Source organism: Thermobia domestica, chromosome 1, assembly GCF_964235325.1.
Source record: "Thermobia domestica chromosome 1, izTheDome1.hap1.1, whole genome shotgun sequence".
In the NCBI taxonomy this organism is placed as follows: Eukaryota; Metazoa; Arthropoda; class Insecta; order Zygentoma; family Lepismatidae; genus Thermobia; species Thermobia domestica.
Genome location: NC_137454.1, coordinates 213,787,568 through 213,811,310, shown reverse-complemented (window position 1 = coordinate 213,811,310; position 23,743 = coordinate 213,787,568). Strand labels below are relative to the sequence as shown.

Below are 23,743 nucleotides of genomic sequence, written 5' to 3'. Positions count from 1 at the left end.
CGAATGCGTGATGAACAATCGGCGTGTTACAATAGATGAACTATGCCCAGATAGCATGTAAGCTTAAATCAAGGGTCGCTTTCCCTTGATTTTGGCTTAGCAATGTACAGTTGATGCGACAAGCGACAATCAACGTTTATTTTAGCTTGTTTTTAACTTGAAAAGAAGCTTGAATGCGACAAGCGACAATCAACGTTTATTTTAGCTTGTTTTTAACTTGAAAAGAAGCTTGAATTTATCAACTTTCTACTAAGCCTATTTCAAGCTTGATTCAAAACGCTTGACGTTTGTCGATTGTTTAGCAAATGGAGCCATCTGTAGGATTGGTGAGTAGTCTGAGATTTGGCGCTTGATTTCTTCCAAAAGGTAAACAAAGGTAAGCTATGTGTATGAAATGTAATAGTAAGCCCTACTTTAGTTTTAGTTACAAAATAAAAAGGTGATTTTTATTTTAGACTAGTGCGCTGAGCGCTTTTAGGAAAGTATTACTTTTCAAATATGGATGGAATTTTATGTTTATACCTTTTATGTTGTTTTCTTTTTTTTAAGTGTGTTCATCCGTATAATGTATACCATATTTAGCCATTGGATTCTTTAAAGTCAGTGATGGCTCTTGACAATTAGCATCAGGATAGGCGCCCGAAGGGGAGGGGGTGGGGCCCGGGCCCCCTTTGGCTTACGAAAATGTATACGTAATATAGGAAATCATGTATATTAAATACCAGGCGTAATATAGCAACCATGGAGATGGGCCCCTCCCTAGAAAATTTTCCTCGGGCACCCCTGAATATCAGTACAAAAATTAGAGCGTTAACTTCAGCAGACGGCTTTATCATATTAAAAATTTATAGGTGGAATACTTGATAGCTGTTAAGGCATTGCTTTAGCAGACGGCTGTACCATATTTATATCGATTTTATGGTCATTTTTCACTAGATTTGAGATAATACTGTTACATATAGAGAATTTTGGAACTTGGGGGCCAAAATCAGGTAAAACCACCGTGTTTACAGGAGAAATGAGTTGGTGTTACGTAACCGTAATTACTAACATAACTAACCAAACCTAACCTAAATCATCAAAAACAGAAAATATAGGAAGAAAGTACGAATTCAGGTAAAATCACCATGTAAAAATTATTGCGGATATTTTATGTATTTTTCCACTTTCCTCGTTTATGTGCATGTCCTCCGTCGCTGACACGCCTGCTCTCTACGGACGCATCCCCTCGCTCCGCTCGGGACTCCCAGCTACACTCCTGCCCTGACTCGGTTAGATGGCATTCGTGCTTTTTTTGTGGCACCTAGCACAAGTTGGTTCGTGGTTTATGCACTAGCTTCTCATTTAGTGGATATTCTACAAAAAGGAACCGGGAAATGCAATGTGTGAACATTTGGTAGAACCATCTGCTCGAGTAATGCCCAAGTATCTTAACCCATCCTAACCTAAACTAACCCAAACTAACTTAACCTACCTAAACCATAAAAAAATACAAAATATATACCAAGAAAGTACAAAATTTAAGCAAAATATTGCCACCCCCAGTTCAAAAAATATGCCGTTACATAACACTTTACGTAGCATAGCTGAGCGAACGAAGGGGAATAGATGCCCCGCAGGGCTCGTTTTTTTTCCCCCTACTTTTTAAGTTACACGCGTTTGGCATTGCAACCATTGCAGACGGTCATTTTCCAAAGCTTCATATGTACTTACTGCCATCTCATTCCTTGCTTGTATTCGTCTGCCTACCGCCTTGTCAATTAGATCCACCATAGCATACTTAATTTTCCATTTCGTAGGATTCTATATAACAGATACGATTTATTAAGTCTAAACACATTAAGATAATTTATTTAATTAGGTAGAGCCATCTGCTAAAGTTAACCCCATATTAATAATGATGGTAGTTAAATGATAATGTAAGTGTTTTAAACTCAATAAATTGTATGTGCAAATGAGTATACATGGGAAAGTAAGTATGTTATGGTGGAGCTATTTGCCAGGGCGGAAGGCGGTTGAATACAAGCAAGGAACGAAATGACAGTATTTGTATGTTAAGTTTTGGAAAATGACAGTCTACAATGGCTGCAATGCCAATCGTGTGTAACTTAAAAGATAAGGGGTAAAAACGAGTCCTACGGGGCTTCTAATCCCCTCCCCTCAGCTGTGGTTCGTGAAGTGTTTGTAAAGTAGTGCCTCAAATTTAGTGAAAAAATCAACAAAATCGATTTAAATTTGGAGAGCCGTCCGCTAAAGTAATGAAAATTACGTTTTATCTCTACAATCGAGGAGAAAACTGCTTTGAATTAATACATTGCCTAAGCTTTCTTGTTTTAGCTTTCACCGATACACTAAAAATTTTAACTGATGTGGCTTCCCCAAGAATCGGTACGGATGATATTTAAATGCAGCAAGCAAGCGTGGACATTTCACTCATTTTAGAATGCATCATGCTTATCTTTCGTTCCTTATGTTCTTCCATATTTATTCGGAGGTTGGGGGCAAAATTGAAGAATATAAATACTTATGTCCGACTTTATTTAGTAACAATTACTTATTCTAAGGTATACTTCTCTAATCTTAGATTAAGTGATATCACTCATTTCATCGCTTTACAATAAGAGCAAGGAAAGGTTCGATCGGGTATGGACTTTTGGGTTTACGGTAAAAGAACGATGAATTTCGAAAAATTACTTATTAGATATTAATAATAATTCAAAATGGATTATTACGCGAAAATAAGTTGGCATATTAGTTTGAAGTTTGTTAGGTAAGAAGTCGAGGGTGTAAGTTTGAAGAAAACTAGGTTTTTCGTTGCTTACATTTTTATCTTTTTATCCTCTAAAAACAGTAACTTCTGTCTCTTAATTGATTTTAGTGCTTTTGTTTACTTTTTTTATCTATCAGGTGAATGAAGTCTGGATCTAAAATCTCAGAAAAATATTTGCAATCTGAACGGATGTAATAAAGAAATAACGCTATTTTTCAGGATTGGCCAAAAACGTGTTTTTTAAACTTTTTTTCACTTAAACCGGAATGTTTGCTTTACACCATTTTTTTTTTTTTTTTTTTTTTTTTTTTGTTTAAATACGTTTACCTTAGATTAAAGTGGAGTAACCGTTGCCCCCTTTTTTTTAAGAGTAAAGGTAATTTGAGGCTGATGATTCGATTGAACAGGGTCGCAACCTCGAGAAATGAACGCAACTCGCTCAAACTAGAGGTCATAGGTCAACTAGTTCTGCAAATGATTTGCCATTACATCATAAATTATTCAGCAGTCTACTCCTTCAGCATTGGTTAAGCTTGAATTTTCCTTGTCGGAGGCATGATAGTCCACAAGTTGAGTGGGGGTTGGATTCGTGAAAAATACTTTTTTAACTTGTCTCTTTAATTGTGATTTTATTTTATCAAGTTTGGAGTTCCCGCCGAACTGCCTGTAGTGCGCTGCCACACTAGCGGACGGTCAACAAAACTTTTCCACAGAAGCTGATTAAGTGTCTAAATTTATAACATTGGAAAGTAGATCGACGAAACAGAGATTTCCATTAGGTTTGACTGTTGTTAATAATAATAATAATAAAAAGTTTTATTTAGAAAGATAGTATGAATGGTCCAGAACTATTAGTCACTTCCTGTATTGATTAGCAAATTAAATTAAGCCTATATTTCTGACTGACTAAATTAGATCTTCCGTACTATATAGTCTTAAAATTGTCCATTGATTTAATGTGTATAACTATAGAGTGATTCCATTTTGCAGTTCTTTCCCTTTTGGTTCTTAAGTGGCTCCTAAAATATTCACAAGTATGCAAGATCACTGCAACGTATTTCTATCAGTTGACCTCCGTGGATGATGGGTCTGTGGATTTATCGCTTTTGTTATCAAGGGATTCTGGTTTCGAGTTCAAATGAAGAACAATATCTCTCGAGTGCAAACTGAGTAGTGGTTCGGATCTCACTTTAAGCTGTAGGTCCCGTTCTTCATAACCCCGCTGTTATGTCCTTAACCATAGAAAGACGAAGGTGGGTCAAATTTGCCCGCACTTTCTTTTTCTCTTTGCCCGAACAAATGAATTTTACAACGTTTGAATTTTTTTTGTATTTTCTTCTGTAATCTAAACTTAAATTTAGTTTTATTAGAAAGCACATTATTGTGGTAGTTTTTTTTTTTTTTTTTTTTTTTTTTTAGCGCAGGAGACTAAGTACATTTTTTTTAGCAACTCAGAAATGTTAAGAGGAGTACAGTTTTACTTTGAAAGGATCATGTAAACTTATCTATTCTTTGAATGGATGACTAAATTAACATAATCTACTTTTATACATTGAGCAAACGTAATACTCTCAGGTTTAGTATAGTAACTTGTCTACACAGGCTAATGTATTTCAAGCTACTTCATGTCTGCTAACCAAATGCGGTAGTAGTCTGTACTGGGACTTAATATTTCCTATTAAAATAAAATTTCACAAGTCTTAAAATAATTTTACAACTCACATTTATTAGTAGCAGTCATTAAATAACTTTAAAATACATTAGTAGGGTTAAAATTGGAATTTACAACCACGAGCAAAATTGACCCTCCTTAGTCTTTCACGTGACCAATTATAGTTTAGTCTTCCTAGGGTTAATGTTAAGATACACGGATGACTAATGATAGTGAATGATTATGAAGGAATTAGTGGCATGAGAACGGGAAAACCCTCACGAATATGATATTGTCCATCATAAACTCATAAGGCCGGAGATTGAACCAAAGATCCGTCGCACCAAAAGGCAACGTTCTACCTCTGAGCAATCAACCCTTTCCTTCCGCAGTGCTGATGAATGACGTCATACTCTAATGACCTGGTCATAATTCTGCAACATAGTGGTCTTCTACACACGTCTTCCTAATTGTTCCCCACTTTTCCCCCCAAGATTTCTGATTAAATGAACAGCGAACTCATATTTAAATAAAATCTTTGAGTTTTGTCCCACGGTTATGCGGGGCAGCCTAAAGGAGACGGTGATGATGAGAATGAATTAAATAATGGATTGAAGAAAGTGGAGGGGAACGGTAGAACCCTGAGAAAATCTACGCACACGGTGTTTGTCCACCACAAACGTACACCCATGTCCAAAATTATTGTCGCATGTCTATAAATATGTTGTTGTAGGAATAAAATTTGATAACGAATTCGCCCTGTATTTCTTATAATGTTGGTATGTGCATAATCGGCAAAGACATGTATGTGGCAAATTTCATGTCAAAAGAGCAGTAAATAAGAACAATAAAACGAAAATAAAACTTTCTTGTCCATTTGTTTTACTCATTCTAATTTACGTGCTTATAATTCTTTCCCTATAAAATTTTCCACAAGAAGACAGTTATAGATATGCGACAATCATTTTGAACATGAATGTACTACCATGAGCAAAATAAATGACGCGTCTCTTTATTTTGAAGTTTTTTGAAAATATCTCCGTTTTCTTTATATGTTCGAAATCTCGGAAGGTTTCCCCAGCAGGACAGGTTAATAACAAACCCGTTTTTAATATTTGTGTTAGATATTAGCTTAAAATAAAGAAATTAGAAGCAAAAAACATTAAATCGACAGAAATCTCGAGAATTACCAACTCTGCTAAAGTGGGAAATTTTCAAGAACGCGAGGGAATTCTGCAGTTCAACACGAAGCAGCGACATCTATGTCAGTGAGAGAAGCGTGGATTAGATCTACAAACGAAAATTTTAACGAAATATTTCTAGTATGTCTTATTATATGCATTATCAGCGAACTCCAAATATATGAATCTATGCTAAGTATTAACGTATAGATAGTGCAAATAGTGGAAATTACCTATGGAAAAAGACGAATTGTTAGCCCAATCGTAATGAAAAATCGTCTTTACTGTAGAACAGATTCAGCTTACGTAAGAAAGCAAATAGCTCAGTTAGTTAAAGCAACGAGTCTATATGCTGAAGGTAGCGGGTTCGATCCCGTAAAAGTGGCGTTATCATTTTTATCACTACACTACGGTTATTTTTTTTATTTTTTTATTTGGGAAAGGGAAAGGTTTAGTCTGTGTTTGCTTGTTGAAGTGTATAGACGTGTTTTCGCTCTGTGCAACAAGCCTTGGCGCTGTTTAACTTCAGCGTTGCCTTACTTATCAATCATCCTTGCTATTATTATTTTTTTTGTCTGTTATTGTGACTGAATTGGTATTGAATGAATCATGTCGTTAAAAAGGGTAAATACCTTAAAATATGATTTTGGAAATGTTTCCCAACGACCAAGTACATTGAATTTGCACCAGTGGCTTAGTGATAATTTCAAGTTCTCTGTTGATGATGTCCTAAGCATAGAAATAGATGTTTATCGTAAGTTGTTGTATGTAAAACTTCGTACGGAAGACCTATGTGAAAATGTTTTGCGTACTTCTGGTGGAACTGTGTATTATACTGATACAGATGGCAAACATGCAATTCCAGTTTCATGGGCTGATGTTCAAATTATTACTGTTAAGTTGTTATGTACTCCAATGGAACTTGCAGATTTAGAAATTAGGAAAGTTCTTGGTGAATACGGTGTTATATCTAATATTTCTGATGAATTGTATTCTGTAGATCATGTGTATCCAATAAGAACGGGACGTAAGCTAATACGCATGGAAGTTAAAAAGCCTATTCCATCTTTTGTACTTATACAAGGGCAAAAGTTTTGTGTAACATATCCAAATCAGATACGGACTTGTCTCAGGTGCAATGGGGCACATATGTATTCAAATTGCCCGCTTCGAGTTCCTAGTGATCCTAACAGTTATGCTGGAAAAGTAGCTCCTACAATTAAACATAGTGACCCTTCAGCATCTCTTATGCCTAAATTTGATAGCATGCCCGTTATCTCTTGCAACAGGAATAAAACATCAAATACAGTTTCGTGCCCATCTGATCCTAGTATGCCTACTTTTGACGAAAAAAATTTTCCGCAACTTTTAAATAATACAAATTCTGTGTGCGAATTAAACAGTGTGAATTCTCGTTCTTCAGTAGTTGAAAGAAATACATCTAGTGGCACTATTACTGAGAAGTCAGATAACTGTGATCATGATTCTCAGTTGCCGTTATCTCCAGTACAACAGACACACATATCAGCGGATGTCCCTCCATCTCATTCTACCAATGAAATGGAGAATGTACCTGATGAGCGAGAAATTTCTTCTGATAAATTGAATTTTACAGAGAATAGCAGTAATGGTCAGGTTTGCAACTTGCCTGGTTCCCAAGAGCAAGATAGCTTGTCTGATAAAAGTATAACTGATCACAGTATATCTTCTCATTCTAGTGACATACATGTTGATTCTTCTATCACAGACTTAAATGAAATTACCGAAGAAACTTGTACTCGTCGTAAACGTACCAAACGAAACGAAATAAGTCAAAAACTGTTCAAAAAGAACTGAAGCTAACACAAATATGTCTAGTATGTCTACAAGAAGCGCTGTTATGATGTGATTATTTCTCTTGCACATTATATTTTAATAAGTTAAGCTATATGCAACTAGATTAGTTCTCTTTTATTAATTAGGTCAGGTTTACTTTATGATACTTCTGTATGCTAAGTTTTATCAAATTTATTTTTACGTTAACTACGGTACTGTGCTGTTTTTGTTAGGTCAGGTTTACTTTATGATACTTATGTGTTCTAAGATTTATCGTATTCATTTTTACGTTAACTACCGTGCTGATTTTGTTAGGTTAGGTTTACTTTATGATACTTCTGTGTTCTAAGTTTTCTCAAATTCATTTTTACGTTAACTACTATGCTGTTTCTGCTATTTTCTTTGAAGAACTGTATTCTTCCTCAGTGGTCATTGTATTTCCTTGCCAATGTGATGTTGCTTAAAATAGCTACAATTAACATTAACAATATACAAAGTCCCCTGAAGCAATTCGCACTCTGTGATTTTCTGCGAAATGAAGGAATTGATGTTGCTCTTTTACAGGAAGTTGGTATCGCGGAACTAAATTTAAGTCCATCATACATAGTTGAAAATAATTTTGACAATAGTGGCACAGGTACAGCAATTGCTTTCAGGCCTTCAACACGTTTTTCTTCTCCTATGTATCATCCGTCTGCTCGCATCTTAAGTGGCAAACTAGGGGATATCAATGTTGTCAACCTTTATGCACCGAGTGGCTCGCAAGCTAGAATCCAGCGAAATTCCTTCTTTTCACAGGATGTAGCTCTCACACTAGGACCCAATGTTGAAAAATTAATTATGGCAGGTGATTATAATTGTGTTTTAAGACCTGAAGATCAAACGCCCGGCTTTAATTTCAGTCACGCTCTCCAGGAATTAGTAACTGGACTTCATTTACAAGATACATGGATATGTCTGAGGCCACAGGCACGTGATTATACTTACTTATCATATCAAAGTGCATCACGCCTTGATCGTATATATGTCTCCCCACCATTGGTGCCATGTATTAAACAAGTTGAAATTGTTCCTACTTCCTTTTCTGATTACTGTGCTTATATTGTAACTTTTTCTTTAACTCGTCTAAATGTTGAACGAGGTAGGGGTTATTGGCAATTAAATACTTCGTTATTGGAAGATGATCATTTTTGTGCTGAGTTTCAATCGAAGTGGCAATACTGGATTAGGCAAAGGAAATATTTTCCTACTCTTAGCGAGTGGTGGCATAGTTACTTCAAACAACGGTTTACTAGCTTCTGCCGCTGGTACTCCTCTGAAAAATCCAGAGATCTTCGCAATTTGCTTTACTTTTATAACAGATGCTTAAGAGAAGCTCGATGTGCTGCTGTTTCTGACTTGTCCATGTTACCTCAGGTTAAACGTTATCAAGCATTGCTTCTAAATTTGAATCGTCGACGTATAGCTGGAATCAAGATTAGAAGCAAGGTCCCCTTTGTAGATGCTGATGAAGAACCATCATTATATCATGTACTTCGTGAGATGAAACGAGGCCAAGGTAAGTGGATCCATCACATCCGTGATGAGGAAGGACAACTTCATGAAGATATTGCATCCATTAAAAATGTATTTCTGTCGTATTACCACAACCTATATAGTTTTTCTGAAATTCATAACATGCCTGAGGACTCTTTTGCACCACCCTCTTGTGTTCTTGAAAATACAGTAAAACAATTTCTTGTGCGGCCATTCACTATTGATGATGTACGACAGGCAGTAATGACAGCACCTAAAAGAAAATCTCCAGGACTAGATGGAATACCTGGAGAATTTTATGCTAAATTTTTTCCTCTCATCGGTGAAACACTAACTGCTCTTGTTAACGAATATTTCAGTGATAATCCACAGATTCTGTATCGCACTCCTGGTGTTACAGTGTTTATACCTAAACAAGCACATCCTATAAATGTTAATCACTATCGACCGATAACTCTTCTCAATTGCGATTACAAGTTGCTTGCTCGTTGTTTGAACAATAGACTCCTACCATATATTGATATTCTTGCTGGACCATTTCAGTATGCACGAGGAGGTGAAAAGAAAATTTACTATGTGCTACAAACTGTACGTGATGTTATTGCAAATTACCAGTCTCAAAATACTAGTCATGCTTTGCTAGCCTTAGATTTCAACCAGGCATTTGATCGTGTAAATCACAATTATTTGTGGTCTTTGTTGCAACACATGGGAGTCGAAGATTTATTTATTCGTTGGATTCGAGTTTTGTATGATGCAGCACAATCGAAACTAAAAGTCAATGGGTTTCTGACAACTCCTATTGCTATAAAACGTAGTGTCAGGCAAGGCTGTCCATTAAGTATGACTCTATTTATAATTTCCATATGCCCTTTACTATACAACATCAATCAACGTATACAAGGTCTTCGTATCTGTAATGTTCCTATCAAAGTGTGTAGTTTTGCTGATGACGTAAATGTGTTTTTGAGAGACCCACAGGATTTAGAACTTGTTGAAGACTGTGTTCAAAAATATTCTGAATATTCAGGTGCACTTCTTAATCGAGTAAAGACTAAACTCATGCCCTTAGGAAATGGTTCTACAAATTCATATGACCATTTTCAGAAAGTAGTGCCGGTTATGAAAATATTGGGCATTTATTTTTCCCGCAACTTACATGACAGCATATCAAAAATTATGAAGATGTTTTTCTGAGGGTGAGATCTGTTTTACATCAACACCAATATCGTCAACTTTCGTTGATATCTCGTGCATATTTTGTGAATACATATGCCTTTTCCAAGTTGTGGTATATCTGTCAAATTTTGCCAATGCCTAAACCTTATATTCACAAATTTACAAGTATAGGTAACTGGTTTATGTGGGCAGGTATGATTTTTCGAGTACGCTATCCAGCTACATGTTTGCCATATCATGAAGGAGGATTGAACTTGATACATGTTGAAAGTAAAATGAAAGCTTTATTTTACCACAGAGGATTCCAAAACATTCAAGGCATTGGAGATCAACTCAGCACTACATTACTTTCATCTCTCGTCGCTACCAATGATAAAACATTACCAGTGTCTTTGCCTCTCATTCCTCCCGAATTTTGGTATTTTACAGAGGTTCTATGTACTTATTTTTATTTGTCTGCCAGTGGCGCCCAAAATCTTCCTCAACGTGTGAAACTTCTTTATACTCTGCTTTTACAACAACAAAATAGCCGCTGTCATCACATAATCTTCACATTACCAAATGAGAATTGGAAACAGATTTGGAGGAACATTTCCTTCAATTTTATATCAACTTCAGCTCGTTCGTTATGGTACAGGGTTGTTAATAACATCATAGACACTAAGGCAAAACGACATCATCTCCAGATTACTGACGACAATCGATGTGATATCTGTGGAAAAGTGGATACGTTGGAACATCGTTTCACGCTTTGCAACAGATCAACACCAGTTTGGAAAATCTATTGTGAAATGATTCAATACCTGTGTAAAATCAGCTGCGACTGTGTTACTGTCCAAATGCTCCTGTTACCTGATTTCAAGTATTTTCCAAAACAGAAACATCATTCTGTCATTTGGCTGAGTGCGAACACAATTGAATTTATTCTGTCTCCTTGTTCTCCTGAAGCACGTCACACGTACAAGGACTTCCTGTGTTTACGATATGGTAAATTCCCTCCGCCAAGAAAGAAAATATTATTTGCTAATTATCTGAATTATCTCTTCTATGGTCAATCTTTATAATTTTTATATTACACATTCTGTACTGACAATGTAATTATAACTGTCAATTATGTAACTTTATTATTGTAATTCGACAATAATGTAAATAATAAGTGAATAATAATAATAAAAAAGTGAAAAAAAAAGTTGGTTAAAAAAAAAAGTTAGATAAAGCAACGAGTTTGTATACCGAAGGTAGACGGTTCGAATCCCGTGAAGGACTGTTGTCATTTTTATCACTAAGGTTATTTTATTTATTTTTTATTTGGGAAAGAATCAAATTGTAGCATATGTGTAAAACTCATGACGATACCAAAAAAAAAAAAAAAAGAGAAAATATCGTCGCATTTGCATTAGTGTCTCTAATTTTTGTTTGCAAACAGATTCGTAATTATTTCCCCTGTGCTCACTGATGCATAACGAATGTTTTCCAGTAAATGTTAATTCTAATTTGGAGAATTTTATAGTTTCACAATTCCTCACTACATAATCTTCTATCTACATGTTTGGATATTTTGATAACAGATTTCCCTATTAAATGTTTAATTTTCTCTATAAATATTTGTCTTAAATTGAAATTGTTTTGAATTTACTACATAAGCAAAGTTGCCCGAAGGAAGAGAGCTCAAGTAACAGATATTCTACGTAAAAGCAACCTATTGTAGAATGATGATGCTTCTTACCTTCAGCACATAATCTTAACGTTAGAGTGTCAGAGAGAGAAAAATCCTGTTTTTCCTCCCCTATGACCACTCATCTTAAAGCTCTACCTATAATGATTCGTGTCACATACTTTCGGCTCTCCAAAGACATTCATATTTTTTATTATTATTATTATTATTATTATTATTATTATTATTATTATTATTATTATTATTATTATTATTATTATTATTATTATTATTATTATTCCTGTGACTTTTTGGCGCCCTTCCCCTAGTAGTAGCCTATATTTTACATTTTATCATAGTGTTTTTAATAGTTTAAACCAGGAGCGTCATTTCAGATTTTGCTTTGGGGGGGGCAAGACCTCTTGATATAAGTAAAATTTCGCGTTTTTCACTGATTTACTACTATTCTAATGATAAACTCTATATACATCTCAAACTCAGGGGGGGAAAATGCCCCTCCCTGCCCTCCCTAAATGACGCCCCTGTTTTAAACCCATTTTCAAAAAGAAATCCTTACCTAGGAAAACTTCACAAAGAATATGGCCCGCTATAAACAATACCAACTCCACCCCCCCTGGTCTAGTGGCTAGCACGCCTGCCTTCTGTGGTACCGGGTCCAATTCCCGGTGGATTACTGTTGAACGATAAAAGTGGTTCGGATTCCACTATAATTAGTATCCACATCTCCCTTGCCCATTAAGGCATAACCGTGGAACGCTAAACTCAAGCAAACAAACCAACAATACTTAATTCCCGGCACTCTTTATTCTACATGCCATCTCTCAATTTTTCGATACAGCCCCCTTAGTACTATGAAACTCTCTTCTTCCATAGTGAAATGGAAAAAGATCATATAATTGCCACTACTTTACAAGAATATAAACCAAAAACGTCAGTAGAAAGCACATTATAAAATTTACTTTTTGAGGCTCGTTTTGGTGCCCCTCTTTCTCTGGCGCCCCGGGCAGTCGCCCGGCCCTTAGTCCGCCCTTGAAAGTACGGACGCATAACTAAGGACTGCGGAGGAGAGGTTAACCTTCATGTTATGCCACTGGTTTGACGTGTTTGAAATGTTCAGTAAGTGATCGGTTAGTGAAATAATTTCGACAGTTACTGATGTTTAAAGTTTCGCTAAGACAAAGCTACCTAATCAAATACATTTGATATCGGGATGTCACAATTTGATTTTTCCTCACATAAAAAAAACAATAATAATAAAAACCCTTACTCGTACTGGGCTCCTAACTAACTAACAACCTAATTCTTACAGACTAGTTGCTCTGACCAACTGAGTTTCGATTTCTTACGCGAAAGAAGTCTGTTATATTAAGAGGCATGCTTTTCATTATCAAAACTGTTCGAAGTAATACGAACATGGCTTAAGAACAGAGACGGAACTGAATTACCACTCGATTGACCTTGAGGGCAAATCACCAAAGCGTAAAGACGTAAGTTCAGCATGAATTTCTCTGGAGTTGTGTTCAGTATTCCTATCTGCCAGTCATGCTTGTTCGTAGGAGTAATATGTTACAAACCTGACCTTTCGATACAGCACAATAGCAAAAGAATAAAAGGGAAGGAATTCTTGCCCTTGTGAACGTTGGATACCACCATGTGCAATAAAACTGTCGCGTCTCCTTGAAGTGATATTTTATCGAAAATAACTCGTTTTCCTTTATATAGTCTATCCGAAGTTTTTGAGGGTTTCAAAATGAGGAAATGTTACTGACAAACAAGGACGCATTCAGGGGTGGGTCCAGGGGGTCCGGACCCCCTCTGAAACCCCAACTTTTCTGTAAATTTAGCCTAATTTTGGGGATTATCTTTTAAAATTTTATTATAATTTATCCTAATATTGAAGTCGGACCCCTCCCGAAATAAATTACTGCATACGTGTCTCTGACAATTTTCAATATATTCGTTAAATAATAAAGTAAAATAACTAAATTAGGAGCAAAAAGCTTTAATAATAATAATAATAATAATAATTGAAGGGAGCTTAACGACCGTACGACTCAACCAACGTTTGGGTGCCTGTTCGTTCGTCTGCTCCTCTCATAAAAGACATTTCATTTTAATGAAACTAGTAAGTGCCTTCAATTAGCTCTGCGGAGTAACTATTGCTTGGAATATGAATCTGCAAAACATAAGAGGTAAAATTAACCAAATGGTGCAAGTTTCCACTTATATATATAAAACAATTTTGCAATATCAACTACGTGAATCTTGTCCCATAAAGAAGCCGAAACCCCTACACCGAAGAGCCCTCCGAGATTTGATCATTGTCCACACGGACTGAAATTGTCATTTGAAGCCAAGACTTTAATATGAAGCCAATAATTTCTTTAAAATAGACGGAAAATTCGGAAGTTATAAGCATTTTCATATTTTTGCCTTTTCCCATAAGGGAGCCGTAGCCCCCTATACTGAAGAGCCCCCCCCGGAGATTTGATCATTGTCCACTCGGACTGAATTTGTCATTTGGAACCAACACTTTAATACGAAGCAAAATATTTCTTTAAAATAGACGAAAAATTCGAAAGTTATAAACATGTTAACAATTTTGCCTTTTCTCATAAGGGGGCCGTATTAGCCTACACTGAAGAGCCCACGAGATTTGATCATTGACCACTTGGACTGAAACTCTCATTTGAAACCAAAACTTTAATATGAAGCCAAAAATTAAACTTTTACATCAATTTAAACTGACTGGGTTCCGGTTCCCCCCACTATTGTTTAGTTTAGTTAAGTGGTAATTTGTGACAGCTTCACATCATCAAAAGAATGTTTCACTTCCCCTCCCCTCCCCCAGGAGTTCGTGCTGCATCCACCACTGGAATCAATAGACACTCTTCCTATTCTTTTTGTCACCCTTGATTGTGTAGGGGCTCCTTCGTACAAATAAAGAAGCGGTAATATTACAATCAAGGGGCGCTATATATTAGGTATTCTTTTAGTTACCTACCCCTAACCGCACAGGGCCATCTTTCGTAGAATAAAAAATATTACGTGATATTCCAATCATGAAAGGGGAGAGGATGCTGTAAATATATTTCTTATTCATTTTGTCTGTCCTGCTTATCAAAAATTACTTTCTGTTGGAAGGGTACTGAAATGAGAGGGGCAAAATAAAAAGTCGTACCCCCTCCTACATGGTTGCTCAAATAAGTACTAAAGAAAGCATTTTAAACTAAGATATTTAAGATTTAAACTAGGAAACTAAGATATCCTTACATTATGTAAGGATGGCATATTCTGGATTATTATTATTATTATTATTATTATTATTATTATTATTATTATTATTATTATTTGAATGTTTTTGGAGCACCGAAATTTTGTGAGACGAACAACGATATGTAGAGGTTTAAGATGGGTGGTCATAGAGGAGGAAAAACAGGATTTTTCTCTGTCTGACTCTCTAACGTAAAGATTATGTGCTGAAGGTAAGAAGCATCATCATTCTACAATAGGTTACTTTTACGTAGAATATCAATTACTTGAGTTCTCCTCCTTGGGTCTACTTACCTTATGTAGTAAATTCAAAACAATTTCAATTCAATACAAATACATTGTAAAACTTTTCCGTAATTAAACATCTAGGGAAAATTAAACATTTAATAGGGACATCTGTTATCAAAATATCCAAACACGTAGATAGAAGACTATCTAGTGAGAAATATTGTGAAACTTTATAAAATTCTCCAAATTAGAATTAACATTTACTGGGAAACATTCGTTATGCGCCAGCGAGCATATGGTGAGCAGTGAGCACAGGGGAAATAATTACGAAACTGTTTGCAAACAAAATTAGGGACGCTAGTGCAAGTGCGACAACGGCATTTTTTCTTTTTTTTGGTATCGTCATGAGTTTTACACATACGTTACAATTTGATTCTTTCCCACATAAAAAAATAAATAAAATAACCGTAGTGTAGTGATAAAAATGACAATGGCATTTCCAGGGGATCGAACCCGCTACCTTCAGCATACAGACTCGTTGCTTTAACTAGCTGAGCTATTTGCTTTTTACGTGAACTGAGCCTGTTCCGGTAAAGACGATATTTCATTACGATCGTCCTACCAATTCGTCCTTTTCCATAGATAATTTCCACTATTTGCTCTATCTTTATGTTAATACTTAGCATATATTCATATATTTGGAGTTTGCAGATAATGCATATAATAACACATACTAGAAATATTCGTTAAAAGTTTAGTTTGTAGATTTAATCCACATTTCTCTCAATGACATAGATGTCGCTGCTTCGTGTTGAACTGCAGAATTCCCTCGTGTTCTTGAAAATTTCCCACTTTAGCAGAGTTGGTAATTCTCGAGATTTCTGTCGATTTAATGTTTTTTGCTTCTAATTTCTTTATTTTAAGCTAATATCTAACACAAATATTAAAAACGGGTTTGTTATTAACCTGTCCTGCTGGGGAAACCTTCCGAAATTTCGAACATATAAAGAAAACGGAGATATTTTCAAAAAACTTCAAAATAAAGAGACGCGTCATTTATTTTGCTCATGGTAGTACATTTAATTGTTTCAATGGTTTGTGAAATAATATATTTTCTAGTTATATTAACACCTTCAAAACAATATTTCCTAAAATTTATTGCAGATATCAGAATGGTATTTGGCCAAATGCAATCTACTTTAGCTGACCTTAGTGAAAGAGTATCTTCCGTCGAGATGAAGGTCGACACACTTCTAAGTAATGGTGTGAGTGTGAAAGCAGAGTCCATAAACGAAGAATCCGAACTTCTTGGCCTTCTGCCTCTGCGAACGTTCAATGATTTTCAAACATTTGAGAGAAAGCTTGAAGAACCTAACTTCGGAAAGAAATATGTAAGTATCCTATCAAAACTGTACAAGTTATGAAGCAGGTTTCAAATCTTTGTTATATCTTTTAATTTACGTCTTTTTGGAACATCTCTCTTTTGACTAAATGTTAGCATCAACTCCATTTTTGCCAATTTAGCCATTATCATGTGCATTAGCTATGGACTATAATTTTGGTCAACTTGCCATTCATACTTGCTAATATAGTCATTTAGGCGGCAATTAAATCTTTTGCAGTCATTTTTTTTTTTTTTTAGAAAATATGAAAAACCTAAAAAAAGTAGTTTATCTTGGTATTTTTCTAATTCTTTTGTTTACAACAGCACTTACATTGTCACAGTAAATTAGATATCTTTTATCAGTCTCACCTGTCCGTCACGGTAAATTGGGATTCCTGGATCTGGTTTCTCCATAGTCAATTTGTTTGATTAGTTTCTAGTGTATTTTTAGTTTGGGTGGAGTTTTTCTTGTTGAGATGCGTGCATGTGCATGTATATATTTTTGTGATAGATCAATAGTGTTATCAAGCCATACCCAGCATTAGAAGTTGAAAATAATTCAAGAGATTTTATTACTTCTAGTCAATGAAGGAACAAATTGTATTGTGAAACTGTTTGATTTGAAGATATCAAAAGATAAATAATATTAGAACATCTTTGTAAACTAGTAGACTTAAAGTACCAAATATTTAGTTTCTTTATTCCTAAATTCTGTTACCTATAAGTTAAGGTAAGTTGAGCCATTTTTAGCTAGTTTTTGTGCGTCATTTAGCTATTTTCTGACACTACTTGTTGGCAGCACTGATTAACCCACTGTTACTTGTTACTTTTGGAAGTGTATGCAATTTCCATATACATACACACACACAAACACACACACACACACACACATATATATATATATATATATATATATATATATATATATATATATATATATATATATATATATATATAGTATTTTTTTCTAATTCAAACGGACAATGGTCCTTTTAAATAACCGCTATTCCGATATAAAGCTGAAAGTTACCAAATAAATCCCAGGCAAACAGTTTTTGTTAGTCACGTAGCCCATTTGATACGGCCTTCCGTGAAACTCAGAACCCCACGCCTTTTTTTTTTCACGCTTCACATTACGGTATCTAAAAATTAATCTAGTTTCATTCATGCTTTGTTTTTTTTTTTCCACTGGTAGAAAAACATAACAATACGGACCCTTGTATATATTGTTTTTCTTTTTGATTTCAGCATGCATTAGATCTAAATACTTTCCTTTCTTTCAGGTAAAAGTATTACTGTCAATTGGTGGTAAGGATTTTAAAAGGTTTCGCTCACAATGCAATAAGAAGAACTTTGTGCGACAAACTCGCAATGGAATTCTCCTACTCTGGCAGGAAACCAAGGATCATGAAGCAAAAAAGCACAGTAAGATCAACAGTAAGTTGATTTGAAAAGTTGTACTGAAATATTTAACTTCATTTATTTATTTATGCTAGTAACCATACAAAATTCCAGTTTGCTAATTATCAAGTCTTACTTCTCTCGTACTGGACGTGTGTTCTCATATTAGTATGTCCCAAGCAATCAGAAGTAATTCTTCATGAATAAAGTATGCTTTGAGTACTTTAGGATTCTTTTACTGTCAAGTAGTAAAATATGTAAATGTGTTCACCCTTACTGGGTGAATATAACATCTGTGTAGAATGTATAGGAAATTCAATAACTGATCCAACACTCTATGTTGTAAACAAAGCTTTACTGGCAAAGTACATATTTAAACAAATCTTTGCTTTGAAAAGCATTCAAAAAGAATTTGTAAGGTGTACGGAAAATCTAAAACCAAATAAAATTCCAAGGTAGGAATGATTCCAGGGCTAAATAAAGTCAATAGTGTCAACGAATTTAAATTGAAGTACAGTGTAGGAATCACTACTGTGAAGTATAATTTTGCACCAGACTTTTCGTGTATACCTGTAAATTTGATACTGTCTACCACACGAATATAACTTTGTTGGGTTGGCAACACTGTTAGTCTGGTAGTATTACATAGTATGCCAAAGTGTCTCCCCTGCCGATATTTTAAAGGTGCAAAATTTCAGAGCTCTTTGTCTAACACTGGAACGCAGAGAAAACACTAGAAGAACATAGCTTTCGAAGTTACCATAATTCCAGTATAAAAAGAGAAAAGTTGCAGGCTTTCAAGACGGCGAATAGTCAAACTTTCGTCTTTCTGTCGTCTTCATCTTTCAATTTATCGTGACAACGAAGGTAGCCAAAACCTAATGTGTTTTTTGTAGTGTTATTTAAGGTGACTTTAAACGTTGACTCAAAACCATATCACCACTAAGGGCACCGGAAGAAAGTCTTGTTACACTTGTATCGAAAAATGTAACTTTTCCATTATATAATATACCAAAAGTGTGGTGGAAGATAACTTTCTATAGTACCCTTACATAAAAATCACAAAATAGGGGCCTAGCTTAGGTGACTTGAAAAATAATATAGGAATTAGTTTCAGCTCTAGGTATCCATGTTTAGAAACCATACCATAATTCCGTAAAGCTATTTAAGAGGGAAATTTATTTCAAATGACAGTTTTTTTTAAGAATAAAAATCGCTAGTATTTGCTTGAAATTCTATCTTTCTTTTCAGCTGCTGTTCGTAAGATGTACACCGTCGCAATAGAAGAAACGGTGAAGGAAGTATTGGGTGTTTGGCTGCAGCAGGCGGAGCCTAGACTACTGCGTAGGTAAGTATAGTTTTACCTATTTTCCTTACAATCACGAGAGAGATTGGAAAGTTCTTACCATCACTAAATAAGCTAGGGATCTGCAACTTAGTCCATGGACGCGTTCTTCTCTACATACACGTTTTGTATTCACTACATTTCTCACATCTATAGGTCACTAGATCAATATCATATGCATAGAATTCTGTGGATTTGGAGGAAAAAGAGATTTACAGCGTTTCAATGCCTCTTACTTTCCCGGACCCCAAGATATGAACATCTTATTATAATAATTGTAATCCTTCCCTTTTTCTTCCTTTTAGGATATGTATCATAAAACGCTTTTGTAATAATTTTAAATGAGAAGTTACTTCCATATTTCAAATCTTAAAAGATTTAGAGATATCGACATTTTATTAGAATAATTGTAATCCCCACCTTTTTTTTTTCTCCTCTCCACATCGTTTCTTTCCCTTTTTACTAGCATGTCAAAAAAGAAAAAAAAAAGGCCGAAACACGTGGCAAAGTATTTTAAATGAGAAATGGAAATACTGAACTTCAAATCTCTCACCTTAAGGGATTAAATACTTTACTATAATAATTATAATCCCCATCCATTTTTCTTTCCACCCCCCTTTCTTACCTCCGAGGCATATTTCAAAAGCGCTTAAATTCTTATCTACTTATTTTAAATAATATGAAAATACCAAATTTCATGTTTCAAACCTTCATAAATTCAGAGATTTCGACATCTTATAATAATTGTAATTCTCACTCCTTTTCTTTCTCACCTTTTTTTTTCTTTTTTTCCTTTGTACTAAAATATCAAAAAGCGCTTAAATATGTCAAATTATTTGAAATGAGACATCCGAATATCAAATTTCAAGTCTGTAACCTTAAGGAATTCGGAGATATGGTCATATTTTAAAAATACGTCCCACACCTATTTTCCTCCCCTTCCTGTCGAGTTTGCAAAAATCCTTCCTTAGTGGTATCCTACGTAACAAATCCCATGTACTGTCCATATTTAACTTGTCTATCTTAAGCGATTTGGCCTGTGCAAAGATCTGTCGGTCACTCAATCACTTAGGTCTTTGTATTTTATATAGCGAGATGAGTTCATTTTTACGCACTCATGTATTAGTACACAGTGAAATGAGATGAAATGTTTACCTTGTATGTATTTATTATTTTATTATCCCTTATAATTTAGCAACTTGCCTGTTACTTTCCTCGGAGGATGGAAATTTTAACTAAAATCGAGATTCATTACTGTTTACATTTTTATTTTCTTGTCTTCTGGAAGAAAGTACCTCTGTTAATTTTATTTTTTGATTACTCCTATCTGCTGAATGAAATCTTTTTTTTTTTTTTTTTTTAAAGAATAACTTTTATTCCTTGATTAATTTTGGTGTTGATTACTTGTTTTCTATACTGCAGGAAATTTCATTTTTTGAAAACTGCGATGTCAGAGTAATAGAGAGATAGGCACTTACTGTTATATTTGCCTTCTAAAAACATTTCCTACCTGCTGCATGAAAAACAGAAAGCAACTAACCTATTTTTTTCTTGACTAATTTTAGTGTTATTTTACATCTTTTCTATCTACTGAACGAACTCATCTCATGAGAGAAAAACTACAATACCACCCTCTTTCTTGATTGATTAGAGTTAATTACTTCTTTTCTATACTAAATGAAACCATCTTACATTCTGGAAAACTCTGCAATGCCATTGTAATAGAGAAATATGCGATTGCAGTATCTTCCAGACGATAAGATTATTTCGTTTAGTATAGAAACAAGCAATAAAGTACTATAATTAATTAAGATACAGATGGTATTGTAGTTTTTTTTTTCCTTCTCAGAAGATACGGTTTCATTCAGGAGATAGAAAAGAAGTAAAATAACATCAAAACTAATCAAGAACAATGCACATTTTCAGGTAGGAAATAAAAAAAAAACTTTACTGAAAATTTACTGGCACTAGAACATTGAAATAGGTAAAGTGAATAAATACCATGCAGTGGTACCAGTGATGAAACGAGTAACATACTTCGTGACTCGTGATCCCGAAGTAGTCAGATCCCTGACCCTGTATGACCCAGACAGATTCGTGCGATCCCGAGACGACTTAATATCAGACTGTGGGAGAGTATGTTGTAATTGTAACAAACGCGATTCTTTCCTTTCAAGTGTTTCTTATGAGTGATCGTCAAAATTTAATCAAATAAGGCTGTAAAACGTAAAATGTAGAATATAAGGGATGCCGCTAAACCGAAAGAGTGTTTGGGTAATGTTTGTGTATAGTAGTGTTTAAAATTACTTTATTAATTTTCAGTATGGGAAGATGAATTATATTGTATTTGACATAGTCAAGACACTTTGAATAAGAAGTGTCACACTACAAATCTAACATCTGAATAGGTGAGCTCGATTAGGGAATATTAATTCACTATAAAAAATTCTACCGTAATGCTATAGAGATCATATTTGGAGTGCTTCCAAGCCATGGATCACCAGATCTGAGAAACGAGTGCCAGACTCTGTTGCCTTGTGTGGCACTTACTTCAAAGAATAATAATGTATTTTAATGAGAGCGTATTTATAAGGTAAGCAATATGAATGTTTTCTTTTAACTGTGCAATCAATTACATGTTTTTCAGTACGTATTTATGATCGTTATTTTGCAGAGAACGAAGAAATTCAAAACCTGTAGTGGAAGGTCACACCGTTGAAGTTGAGGAACCCAATTAAGGAAATAAGTTAGAAATAATACAAAATATGTAAATAAGTTCAATAAATAACATTGTAATACAAGCTGATTGTTTTCATGGAACCTTATATCAGTTATTGCGTAGAATGTAGGGATAATTTATTTCAATTATGTAGCAGCAGGATGCGAAATCATAACAGTTATGATCGGGGAGAGATAGGAGTAAATAAATAAGTAAAAAAAAATTGCACTGGAAAGTTTTGAAATGAAGATTTCATATATTGAACATCCAAAATTATTGATATATGTAAGGTTAGGGATAATGCTTATCCACTAGGTTGTCCACTAACTGCACAGATTTACTGTAAATAGTTTGTATACTTCTGACAGTGTCGATGTCACCATATCTCTCCAGTAAATTATTGAGGATGAATTTTCTTCCAAAATTTTGAAGTATGGGAATGGCCATCCTCAGTATTTCGCACCCTGTGTAGCAGTGGTTCTAGGATTTAATTTATATTTCTTTCTTTCCTGAAAGCTGATAATTTAAAAGTTTGCTTAGCCCTTGACGTTTGTCTAGTGGTGTACGTCTTTGGTGCGCCTAGGGTCGTGGTCGATTCCCAGTGGAAGACCTTACAAACACTGAACGCATTACTGTTCGGATTCTACAGGTCAGTGTCTCATGTAAAACTTCGTGCTGAAACGGGACGCTCAGCTTCAACATCAAACTGTGGTTAATGGTAAACTAATTGGATGCTGATCTGCCAGGTCGCATAGTATATTCACCAAGGAACTCAGGAAAAGTGTTGCTTTCTATGTTGAGATAAGATACTAATCTCAATAGACTGGAGTATGGGGTATATATTCAACACCAATGTTGTGTGAGACATGGATTTATAATTTAAGATGATATTTCAATAATGTTACTCAACAGAAATAAACCTCAACCTCGTGCTGCAAAGGGTGTCCCGACAAAACGTACCAGCGACAAAACGTACCACTTGAATTTTCGCGACAAAACGTACCACTTTTGACGACCTGTCATAAATGACAACCTATCATGGATTAACTAAAGCATTTCTGATATTTATTCCACGACAAAACGTACCACTTACATAAATTACAACCTGTCATAGACTAATTAAAACATTTCGGATATTTAATCCGCGACAAAACGTACCACTTCATGTTAAGAAACTACTTCCCCATGAACAGGTAAAACAACGGCAGTATAAGGTTGAGAAGAACAGACAGGTAATGTATCGAGTTGTCAAAGTGCAGAAACTCATTGGTAAAAGAGGGCTCATTTACAGAGGAAATGTAGCAGCCTATAAACTGAAAGACACAGCTATAGATCATGGAAGCTTTTTGGATATTATTCCTCCCTTAAGCAAATTTGATCTTCTGCTTAAAAGTAATTTAGATAAGGTCACCGAGAAGAGTCATATACGAGGAAGTAAGCAGGATTGTGGTCGCATAACTTCTACTAAACACGGTGAATTATGTTTTGAATGCTATCAGCACACTTATCAGAGAAGATATTTCGAAAGAAGTCTCTCAAGCTTCAATATTTTCTGTTCTATTAGACACTACTCAAGATATAGTAGT

At 34.9% G+C, this 23,743-nt stretch overlaps 1 protein-coding gene across 2 annotated transcripts; it reads left to right on the top strand.

Moving 5' to 3' along the window:
• Window positions 1–53: 53 nt before the first annotated feature.
• LOC145693592 (uncharacterized) lies at window positions 54–22,239 on the top strand. Of its 2 annotated transcripts, XM_081769726.1 has the most exons (5): window positions 54–376; window positions 16,473–16,699; window positions 17,976–18,129; window positions 19,345–19,441; window positions 22,113–22,239. In XM_081769726.1, exons 2-5 carry the CDS (start codon window positions 16,481–16,483, stop codon window positions 22,174–22,176), a joined length of 534 nt encoding a protein of 177 aa, XP_081625852.1. In that variant the 5' UTR covers window positions 54–376; window positions 16,473–16,480; the 3' UTR covers window positions 22,177–22,239. The 2 variants fall into 2 exon arrangements, with proteins under 2 accessions (XP_081625852.1, XP_081625844.1); XM_081769718.1 differs by lacking the exon at window positions 54–376 and having other exon boundaries at window positions 16,393–16,699.
• Window positions 22,240–23,743: the final 1,504 nt, after the last annotated feature.